The sequence below is a fragment of the Xyrauchen texanus genome, chromosome 10 (assembly GCF_025860055.1).
Source record: "Xyrauchen texanus isolate HMW12.3.18 chromosome 10, RBS_HiC_50CHRs, whole genome shotgun sequence".
In the NCBI taxonomy this organism is placed as follows: domain Eukaryota; kingdom Metazoa; phylum Chordata; class Actinopteri; order Cypriniformes; family Catostomidae; genus Xyrauchen; species Xyrauchen texanus.
In genome coordinates this window covers 17,731,883-17,744,071 of record NC_068285.1, presented here as the reverse complement: position 1 = coordinate 17,744,071, position 12,189 = coordinate 17,731,883, and the positions used below count along the sequence as shown (strand labels likewise).

The following is a 12,189-nucleotide window of genomic DNA, read 5'->3' as shown; positions in this document are numbered from 1 at the left end:
GCCTGAAGGAACTGTCCCTGTACTGTAAGATATTTAAGATAAATGTGTGCTGAAATAACCAGGGCAACATTCACATCAGAGTCATCTGTGATTTAATATGTGTGTAACTAAGTTGAGTTCACTGTCTAGCCTCAATCTCTAAGACATCACAGTGTAATCAGCATCTTCATTTTGGCACACATTGATGACTAAAGAGAAGACATCTCATTCTTTCTCTGCAGATGTGGAAAGAAAAGAAAGAAAGAAAGAAAGAAAGAAAGAAAGAAAGAAAGAAAGAAAGAAAGAAAGAAAGAAAGAAAGAAAGGGAGATTTGCTTAACTTTAAGGTTCTTTAAGTTGGTATCCTCAGATGACTATCAGGTTGATATTTTTGGAGAGCTCACGGTGTCAGTGGTCGAATAACTTGTTGACTTTGTATGCAAATTTGTAACAACAGAACTCTATGATGTTTTTATTCAGTACAATTTTTCTTCAGTCAGAACTGTGATCTATGATGGTTGCATTTGGAATTAAAATTGTTTCTATTGACTGGAAAATACTTACGTGTGTGCTTGGCCCAGATGTGTTACAGATAATATGTGTGTGTGGGTGTGTTACTGAACAGTGGGGATTCCTAAAAGAAGGAAAAAGAGTAAATAGAGGACAAAAAGAAGCAAAAGAGAGGTAGACAAAGAAACTCCCTCATGAGAGATGAGCGTTTTCACATCTGGACCCAGTGGACTTCAATACCTGCTCAGCTGCAAAACCACTTATCCATGCACGTGATAATGTAGACAGATGTGGCACCATTCTGTGACCTGGGACATTGTATTCTTTCTGATTAGATTCAGTTGTCCAGGTACAGACATGTTTGTGTGTATGATCATCTTTATTAGTACAGTTAATGGAAGTACCGATCTTTCTGTTGTCATGGCGGTTCCACACTGTGCAGGTGAATATTGGCCTTGGCTAAATTATAATTTAAAAAAATAATCGCCAACAAGCCACGTGATTTAAGCTGTCATTCATGTCTCTAGTACAAATTCAAGTAATTTGGGTTTGTTTAAAACCCTAACCCTTCAGGAAGTATGAGCAGCAGTTAGTAATGCTTGACTTGGCAAACACCAATAACAAGGTAATACTGAATGTTGACAGTTAGTTCTTGTGTGAGTCTTTTGTGTAAGGCGAGTTTGTTCGAAGAAGCTTCATAAATTAAAATCTCGTGCAGGAGTCTTCCTTTCACACTTCAGAACAATAACCTCCGTCTGAAGGAGCCTTGGGGTTTGGCTCTTCCTCAAACCTCAACAACAATGGCTCACTCTGACAAACAAACCAATCACGCCTACTAGCCTCAGGGAATCCCTGTATTGTCTTCTCATTAGAGAACAACAAAAAAATAATATTAGACATTCATAAACTGCCCATCCACAACAATGGTCCGGCAAAACATTTTTGTTCTTCCTTTAAACACAATGAGAATGGATATTAAAGAACATATTGCAGTATTTTAACATGGCATAGAAAAGCAGTACTTCTTGCTTGAAGACTCCACAGCTGCTGTTTATTAGCACATTCTGGAAAACTGACTTGCCTGAGCATCTGCAATTAGGGTCATCCCAGCCTGAGCTCCCCTTTCTCTTTCATGCCATATGCTGATCCCTTTTGCCCAGAGGAGGGGCTGGGTTTGCTCTCTACTGTAGCTCAGGGAGGACAAGGAGTCTATTCAGAACACCATGGTGAGCAGGTCTGTGTTGCCGCATCTGTGTGTGTTTACAGTGTGACCATCTAAGGGAGGGCTTTGGGTGTACACTACCACCCAGCTCCCTGCTTGCCTATTTCCTTGCCGCCTGGGGCACAATGCTTTCTTTCTCTGTGGCCCGCCCTAATCAACAACACAACAGGCCTTTTGATTCTGAGCTGAGGTGGGGGGAGTTTGGCAAGTCCAAGTTAATCCAGGAACAGTACTTGACTTTTGAAATTAGTTACTTTTTAAGCTGTGGAGTTGGAAGCATCAGCTGTAGTCATGAGCTCTATAGTATAAGATCTGAGTAACAATATATAATTTTGGCAAAGCCAGACAGTTTAGGATTTTTCCAAAAATCCCTAAAGCAAGGCCAAAATTATCAGCTGTAACTGGTAGCTTTCAAGCTACATCGACCAAACTCGGCACAGACCTTCAGACTGTTCTGACTTAGTGCACTTTATCTTTTCTAACTGATCGGAATTGCAGTTTTCACGCAGTGTACATAAAAAAATCATATAAAATTACATTAACTGAATGTTCAAATGGGCTAAAGCCACTTCCACACTAATCCATTTTTGTTTGAAAATGCATTGATTTTGATATGTTTTTGTCTCATCCACACTGGGACTGCATTTTCTCTACCGAAAACGCTCCATTACCACATACTTTGGAAAATGACGTTTTCAAACTGACTTTTCGAACCAAACCGGATTAGTGTAGATGTGTCCCAAGACTTTTCAAACTCCAGTTAAGAAAATTTCTATTGTCTTTAAATCCATCCATCCATCCATATATCAATGGATGGAAACCACCCACACACCCTAGCATCATGGCGGCAGGTTTTGTTCTGGTAAACGCCACACAATTTTATCAAAATAATCCTGTAAGAGGCTGATCTCAGATTGATCTTGCCTCTCTCAAGTAAAATAGCTTGATTTAATGGACTCGTAAGCCCGTCTGATGTGACGTGCTCAATTACTGAGTTAGTTCACGGGGTGCTCATCAGTTCTTCAGTGCAGTGAGACTGTGCAGGTATTCTGGCTCTTGTGATCACAGGCTCCACAGTCATCTGGAAGGAGAGATTGCAGAAAACAAGGGAGGTCAGGAAAAGGAATGAGCTAGAATGCAAAACAGAGATGGGGAGTGTTATGTTTCAAAAGAACTGTGGTTGAGAAGAAAGTTTAGAGCAAAGTTCTAAAATAAAATGTATTATGATGATAATAATAATGGCTGTTTGATAATGGCAGTCTGACATAGGCTACCTTCCTGGCACTGGTCCTAGTGAGAAAAAGAGAGGATTTTAAATAAGTGTACAGTATATATATAAATAAAAAGCCGATACAGTCATACCAATAAAACTATGATGACTCTGACTGAGAGAAGGAGAGAGAGAGAGAGAGAGAGAGAGAGAGAGAGAGAGAGAGAGAAAGAAAAAGAGAAAGAGAGAAGAGTAAGAGGAGTCAGTGGAAACCGAGGTTCCCAGCATTGCATTAGTTCCAGTATTGACAGACCACTTCACCACATCAGAAACCGCAGTGCTACTAGCCAGGGATGCACTCACTGTCTGCCCATGAAAACTAGACCCCACTGTCTAACCTTTCTCTTAAAATGCAATCAAAATAGTCTTAACATTCCATCTTTAAAGTTTGAATAATTTGTCTGGTGGTTTAAGAACCGCCAATGGAAAATTATCCCCAAACTCACTCACGTAATCGTACGTTATTTCCCGTATTGTTAGCATGACTTTTAAACTGATGATATAATATCCATTTGTCGTGTGTGCTGTTGAGTAACGTTGTGACAAATTGACCAGCCATTTGTCTGGAAATTTGACCAGCAATTTGTCTGACTTTAAGCTTGGGACCTCGTATAACTATTTCAAAGAGATGAGAATAATACATTTGATCTTTCTCATTGGTATAAATAAACCACTCAATGTCTAGGAATATAGAGGGAGTCTAGTCTTCAGGGTCTACTGGGGCATATTTATGATAGAATATTATCATGGAAAACCAATGCAGTGCTTTTCTTCACAATATTCCGTTTAAACCCAAGAGTATCATCAATGTGAAATGGATGATAGTGATTTGCAATTATGTAAAAAAAAATTATGTGTTGTCTATTGTTCTAAATAAAATTAATAAATATAAGTGATTTCTTTAGACGTCTTCCCTATTTTCTTTCTTTCTTTTTCAGACACAATGATGCTTTATGATTTTTATGTGTGTTTATGATTTCATACTGTGGTTTGCCGAAGCGGGTTGCTGCAGCGAACAAAGAGCTCTGCGGTTTTCTCCTGTTTTTACAACCTAAGTTAAAACGTCTTTTCTATGATGTCTTAACTAAAAATAGCTAACGAGACCTTAATATGTCTTTTGTTCCCAAATGTTGGTGTGGGAAAGCCTGTTTGCTTCGAATCCAGGAGGCTGAAAATAGCTAAATAAACCCTTTATAATGAGGAAAAAAGTCAGAGATTTTAAATCGAGAGAAAGGACACAGATTTAAGTCTGTGATGTGTGAGCACACTGCACGCTCTTTCACCGAACAGCCGCTGCTCATTACCTGAAGTTTACCAGGGCTTTTATTGGACCCTTCAGACACTATTTGTCACGAGTTGCGAGATTCCACAAGGGGCTGATGTAAGCGACTGTTCCCATCATAGCAAAGGCACGTCACACGCACACACTTCTTGGCTCTGCTAAGATCGTTAGGATTGCATCAGTCCCCCATCTGCCCAAGCGGGTCAGGGGCAGATAGGACATGATGTAATCGCAGGCCTGGCTGTAGTTTAGCGGTAACACTCCAAAGACTTTTGGGATCTCTGAGTCTTTAATATTATAGGGTGGATTGTCTAGAGCTATATGCTAATGTCTGGGTGTAAATGCAGCCACATTGTTTGTGAGCATAGTTGTAAAATGTATACTTAAATGTATACTGTAAAGCACTAGCAAACCTTTTCTTTGGTCTTCAAACTGTCCTGTGTGTGTATATATATATTTATAATGTATAATGTATATTTATATATATATAATGTATATTTTAATTTATATAAATATAGTAATATTACAATCTCGCTCGCTTCAGCCCACTCCAGGGTGCATTTCTTCATACATGTCAGGTGAATATCAATAATGTGACATCATTTATGTGCTATGTCTTTTCATTTTCTGTAGATGGCCATCACATATGGGAAATGGAGGCCAAAGTCAACCGAGAGTCTTCAAAATCGGTAAGTTCTGCTTATTTTTAACCTTGTTATATACTTAAAAAATGCAGCAACTCCACAAGAAATCTTGATGGTTGTATTATATAATTATATGTATTATTATATGTGTAGTTTACATTAAATATTTACATAAAGTGTTTACATATCCTTTGGTATGACATGCTATGCTCCATGACAAATTATTTTAAACTGCATTTTGCTAATTTATACTTTACAAATTTCTTTGTCGTATTGTAAGACCTTTTTTTAAATGGACTATTGAGGGTTTTATGAGAAGTTTATAAGAAATAATGAAATTAGAATAGATGTAAATGGTGACTGGTTACAGGACCTAAGATATGCTTTCCCTTATACACCTATATACATTTGACTTAAATCTTGATGTTGAAAAAGAAAAGTCTTTGTATATGTAATTTGTCCACTACCCATAAAAATGAAAAGAAGGTTGAAAAGTAAGTTTGTGTTTGTTGTAAGTAGGTTGTGTTGAAAGCTTTCTGGTATGTGTTTTTGTTTTTAGTCATTTTTTTTTTATTTGATCAAAACCGGATGTAATGTATGTGTGTTATCCTACCCTTTGCTCGCTGGGGGAAACACACAACCACACACTCACATACGCAAACTTATTCCCTGTTTTCTCTTTGGAAGATTCTTGCTATGAGAGCTCAGGGACCACAGTTTAGTCTCTGGGATTAGACAGTGTTTGTGTGCAAATCACTGCACCTGCTCCCCATACCATACACGCACTTGTAAGGTAGCCAATGTCTGTCTGTAGACCTTAGCCTTTTGGAAAAAGCCCATTCTTAGACCAACTTTCATTTTTATCATTAATTTTTGTCTAGCTAAGAAAATTGTACTTAACTTAAATGTTTTCTGAATTTAACTCTCTCTGTAATGTGATAGAATGGATAACTGGTTGAATGGCTGAACAGATAAATCTCAGGCTGTTTTAATCAAGAACTTAAAGGAAAACAAATAACAAAATCCATTTACCAACTTTGGACACCGCCTCTCTTTTGAACTTAAGTAAAATGTAAATTATCATAAACATTATGTATAATTGCATTGACTATTTAATTGCTTTTGGGCAGATTATGAAAGTGTGGGCACTGCTTTCAGAAGAATTAGCTTACTAAAATTCCTCCAAATTTATTCCAAACATTTATTTGCTTCTGTTTGAGCTCATAAATATCATATATTTTTTTAAGGAAGGATTAGTGTTTGTTTCTTCCCTGCTTGAGCCAAAAGCTCCCTGAAAGCTTGTCTTTGTTTGATGTCTCTTGGTTCATAACGTTACGAGAGCCTCCACGCCTGGTTTCGAGGCTCAGGGAGTGAATGGGGACCATCTGTTTGAATGGAGTATTTTTTTTTTTTTTGCAAGGGTGCCTTTGATTTCGGCCCCTCCCTGTCCTGCTGTGTTTGTGTATATGTACATTTATTTAATGTAAATTATTTTCTCACACACATTAAACCACATGGCTCTCTTGGTTTAGTGAATGGGCTTGTGCATGGGGCATCTGAAAGTTTTTGTAGAGATTTTTGCATTGCCTTGTTTTGTTTCTCACAAACTGGCACTCTCACGACAGATCCAAAATATAAGGATTGATCTAAACAACCAAATTTATAAAAAATTGTTTAGAGGTTATTACGTAGAAATACAGCTGGAGAACTCAATATTAGTATGCTGATTTCCTTGTGTAAAGTGTGGGATTTCTAAGACACTAAGCATCACCAAACTGCATTGCAAAAATTTTTTCAATAAGGTTTTCAGAACAATCCACCAATATTCCATTAGTCTGTCAAACAGATAGTCCTGACCCAAACATATGCCATTGGTTGATGGGGATGCTCAGACAAACAGACCAATATTTCAAAAGTGCCACAGAGTACCAAGGTTTAGGCTTTTTAGGGTAATCAACCTATGAATGGCTTACTTAAAGTTGTCTCTACATAATAAGCTGGGATAGTATAGTCAATATTTCAATGTAAACATTGAAAAAATTCACTCACGTCACCTTTACAGTGTATTTTAACTAGGAGTAACATGACAAGTTTGCAGCAACATATAATTTACAAATTAGAGTCACTTAGCTAGAAGTCATTAAAATATTTTATTTTTCCTTTTTTTATGAATTTCGTATTAGCAAACTATAGTTTTGGCAAGTCATTTAGGACATCTACTTTGTGCATGACATGAGTAATTTTTCCAACAATTGTTTACAGACAGATTGTTTCACTTTTAATTGACTATATCACAATTCCAGTGGGTCAAAAGTTTACATACACCAAGTTAACTGTGCCTTTAAGCAACATGAAAAATTCCAGAAATTTATGTCAAGCCTTTAGGAAATTACCCAGTTATCTTCTTATAGGCTAATTGGATAATTGGATGTGTACCTGTGGATGTATTTTAAAGCATACCTTCAAATTCAGTGCCTCTTTGCTTGACATCATGGGAAAATGTAAAGAATTCAGCCACAAGTCTGTTTCATCCTTTGGAGCAATTTTCAAATGACCGAAGATACCACATTCATCTTTACAATCAATAGTACGCAAGTATAAACACCATGGGACCACGTAGTCATCATACCACTCAGGAAGGAGATGCATTCTGTGTCCTAGAGATTAATGTATTTTGGTGCAAAATATGCAAATCAATCCCAGAACAACAGTAAAGGACCTTTTGAAGATGCTGGAGGAAACAGGTAGTCAACTATCTATATCAACAGTAAAACGAGTCCTATATCGACATAACCTGAAAGGCTGCTCAGCAAGGAAGAAGCCAATGCTCCAAAACTGCCATAAAAAAACAGACAACAGTTTGCAAGTGCACATGAGGACAAATATCTTACTTTCTGGAGCAATATCCTCTGGTCTGATGAAACAAAAATTTAACTTTTTGGCCACAATGACCAACGTTATGTTTGGAGGAAAAAGGGTGAGGCTTGCAAGCTGAAGGACACCATCCCAACCATGATGCGTAGGGTTGTCAGCATCATGTTGTGGGGGTACTTTGCTGCAGGAGAGACTGATGCACTTCACAAAACAGATGGCATCATGAGGAAGGAAAATTACGTATTGAAGCAAAATCTCAAGACATCTGCCAGGAAGTTAAAGCTCGGTCACAAATGGATCTTCCAAATGGACAGTGACCCCAAGCATACCTCCAAAGTTTTGGCAAAATGGCTAAAGGACAAGACATAAAGGACATTAGAGTGGCCATCACAAAGCCCTGAGCTTAATCCGATAGAACATTTGTGGGCAGACCTGAAAAAGCGTTTGCAAGCAAGGAGTCCTTCAAACCTGACTCAAATACACCAGTTCTGTCTGGAGGAATGGGCCAAAATTCTTGTGAGAATCTTTAAACTATTTAAAGGCAATGCTACCAAATACTGTATATAAAAAAAGTGTATGTAAACTACTGACCCGCTGGGAATGTGATGAAAGAAATAAAAGCTGAAATAAATAATTCTTTCTACTATTATTCTGACATTTCACACTCTTTTTTTATTTTGGATTTTCTCCCCTTTATCTCACCAATTTGGAATGCCCAATTCCCAATGCACTCTAAGTACTTGTGGTGGCGTAGTGACTCGCCGACTTGTTACCTCGCAGACATAGCGCATGTGGAAGCTTCACGGCATCCATGCACAACTCACCACGTGTACCACCAAGAGCGAACCACATTATAGAGACCACGAGGAGGTTACCCCATGTGACTCTACCCTCCCTAGCAACCGGGCCAATTTGGTTGCTTAGTATACCTGGCTGGAGTCACTCAGCACATCATGGGATTCAATCTCACGGCAAAGGTGTACGTAAACTTCTCACTTCAACTGTACCTGTTCACACTAAATGTGACACTGCTGTGTGACTTGATACAATCAGAGCCAATGAAAAGATATTTGGTGTTTAATATACTTTTATGAGGAGTGTGGTTTTTCACTGTGAGCGGGGCTACAGAAATTGCAGTGTTTAAGTTATACTGCCTTAATTTTTCTTTCAAAAGTCCACATTAGATTGTTGCTAGAATTACATTTATGTTTTTAAACATACAGATTTAGTACAGTACATCTATATGTGCTCTTAAATGTACACAGAAACGGTATCGAGTGGTGGTGGCGTATTGGCCTAAAGCACATAACTGTAAATCAGAAGGTTGCTGGTTCTATCCCTACAGCCACCACCATTGTGTCCTTGAGCAAGGCACTTAACTCCAGGTTTCTCCGGGGAGATTGTCCCTGTAATAAGTTCACTGTAAGTCGCTTTGGATAAAAGCATCTGCCAAATGCGTAAATGTAAATGAAATGCTGATATGCTAATATGGTTGAGTACACATTTACTGAATTAAGATATAACTTGCTTTTGAATTATTGCAAAGTAGTGTACTGAGCACAGCTGCGAAACAGACAAATGGGTGAAATTCTCACACATTGTGCTTTGTCTGGCTTTGCTTTGCGGCTAAGGCGATGTGCTAATATAAATATTCGGCGAGCTCACCTGCACATGGCTCTAAAACCTGCAAGAAGACTGATGACTTCCTCTCTGGCTACTGTACAGTGCCTTCATCAATCTACTCTCCGCCACACAGGGTTCATCTCAGGGTGGATAAAGAGAAAGCGAGAGAGAGACGCAGAGAGAGAGAGAGAGAGAGAGAGAGAAAGAGAAAGGAGGGGTAGATAGACAGTTTGACACTCCCAGTACCTCTCTCATACTGTAGTTATAATCTGAGACTGCTCAGCGGTCAAAAGTTCATTGGCGTCTGGAGACGGAGGGGAGAAACGCAGGGGAAATAAACTGTCTAGATGGAGTCCCTGGACACTCTTTCGTTCTGGGTGAGAAGCATTGAAATAACATCATCTGCTGTGTGCAGTTTGGTCTGTCTGAAACTCAACTACCCTGAGCGCACAAAGCTACAATCATTAGATGTGTGTGTGTGTGACTGTTGGACACTGTACTTTGTGTGAGGCAATGCTGTCAAGGTTTTTGTGGCTTGGTAAACTTTAGTATCTTAAAAAAAATTGCCTAATCAAACTGATTAAAAGGTGATTTGTGTAATTTATTATTTTCAAATTCTCCTGTCCTGGCTAAATGTGCAGAAAAATCTGTTAGTAAGCATTTGTAGGTTGATTTCCCAAAAACCATAAACACTGTGGCAGTGGGCAATTAAAACATCGCTCTTTTTGTTTAAGCATCCAGACAAGACTAACGCAACCAATGGCTCAACCAATAGCATGAGTTTTGGGTCTTAGTTTGTCCAACCAATGGTAGGTGGGGAAAGTGCTTAGAAACCTTTTTGACAATAGTCATTTTTGAAATTATTCACTTCACCAACAAAAGTGGGGGTAGAGTTTGAGCTGGTAAGAAATCTTCGACTTTAATGTCAATTTGAATTCAATTTAAAATGATGAAGTTCTTTTGAAATTTGAATTGCAGGTGACTTTACTTGTGGAAATTCCACCATACCGGAACCAAAGAATATCCAGCCCGGTTCAAGTGAATTTCTACGTGTGCAACGGCAAACGAAAAAGAAGCCAGTACCAACATTTCAGATACCTACCCACAAACGGTAAAATATTACTTTCTTCCCCTTTCATTTATACACGTTCCTCTTTCCTGTCTGTGACTAAATTAATAAAAATGACATTTTGAAGACTTAGTGGATAGAATAGTTTTCTTTGTTAAAAGCATTTACATAAAATTTGTTCTTTTCCATACCTGCTTTGAGAGCAGTAGAAGGGCAGTGGGAGGGTGGGGTTCAGTATGCGAATGCTATTATTAAAATCCAGACTGGTTGCCAGGTGAAATAAAAAAATGTAGCTTGACATCTGAAAGGTCCAAACCATGGCTAATTCCCCAAGGCCCGGCGTGAGTAAACCAGTGGGTAGTTCAAAGGCTTGAGTCAGTCCCAGCTTGTCCCAGCCCTGTCTCCTGAAATGTGGGCACAGCAACTACAGGCAGTCCCACTCATGCTGTAGTACTGTCTTTTTTTTTAGACACTGTATGGATGGAGACAAGCATGTAGTTCAGTTTAATTTAGTTTATTAACAGTAATAAGACCAGGATAAGACCTAAGTAATTTCACCGTTTTTTAAATGTCAGGATTTTCTTCAGTTATCCTGATTTGCCATTTTAAAGGTGCTGTAAGCTATTTTGCTAACTTAAATCATTCTACTTTGCTCCAAAACTCTGCCAAAGACGTCATCAATCCTGAACATAATGGAAAATAATTGTCAGGCACAAAGTATTCCTAATTGGCTCACATAATGATTGGTTAAAATGTGTCGGCCGGCCCCCTGACACCATGTGTATTTTTTCAGGACACCTATTTCATTGATATTTGTAGTGCCAACATTTTCTGTGTCCATCCATCTTCTATAGTTGCTTGTCTTTTACCTACCACATATGGTTAGTGTGGTAGTTGTCCCAGTTGTCTCAGGCCACCAGGGAAACACTCTGGAGAGGTGGCCAGTCCATCACAGGGCAACACACACACAGACATACATATTCACACTCTCACTTACACCTATGGGCAATTTAGGGTTTCCGCTTAACTTAACTTTTTTAATGTTTTTGGACTGTGGGGGAAACCGTAGCACCTGGAGGAAACCCATGCAAACATGCAAACTCCACACAGAAAGGCCCAGTTGAGCTGGGACTTGAACCCAAGACTTTCTTGCTGTGAGGCAACAGTGCTACCCACTGAGCCACCGTGCCTCCCCATTTTCTGTGTGCTATTGTAAAAAAAGAAACATCCATTTGAATTACTAATGTTTCAGAATTACTAATGTGTCATTTCTTGACATCTAATGCATCTATAATGGATCTTTAAGCCTTTGTAGTGAGATGTTAGAGGCTGTTCACACAGTACAGTATGTGTTTTTGCGTGCCTCTTGTTTCTCTATGTAAACATGGGTTAGATGGAAATTTTTGACTATTGTGTTGGGGCTTGCTGCATTTTTAGTGTCTTGCACAGTGTTTTAATATGTATGTTATAGACACCTGCGTTCTTTCCCTTTTGTTTATCATCAAACTGTTTTAATGGACGAATGTGTTCTTTGTGACCGTTATGAATCTGAACCAGCAGAGATGCTCTTGAGGTTATACATGAGGCATACTGACAGACATCTGTTCGCCCGTACGGCACTCCATAAATCTGTCATATCGCTCTGTCATATCGCATAGGTTTATGGGCTCTATTTTAATCCTGCGGTCAGTCTTACAGCATAGAGAGTTCCCCTTTT

At 38.7% G+C, this 12,189-nt stretch overlaps 1 protein-coding gene across 1 annotated transcript in view; it reads left to right on the top strand.

Annotated features, from left to right (window-relative positions):
* LOC127651028 (nuclear factor of activated T-cells, cytoplasmic 1-like) overlaps window positions 1-12,189 on the top strand; it is a 43,703-nt gene that overhangs the window by 16,476 nt on the left and 15,038 nt on the right. Inside the window, exons 7-8 of the mRNA XM_052136727.1 lie at window positions 4,896-4,951; window positions 10,382-10,514. Coding sequence (XP_051992687.1) covers window positions 4,896-4,951; window positions 10,382-10,514 — 189 coding nt within the window. The remainder of the gene's footprint in view (window positions 1-4,895; window positions 4,952-10,381; window positions 10,515-12,189) is intronic.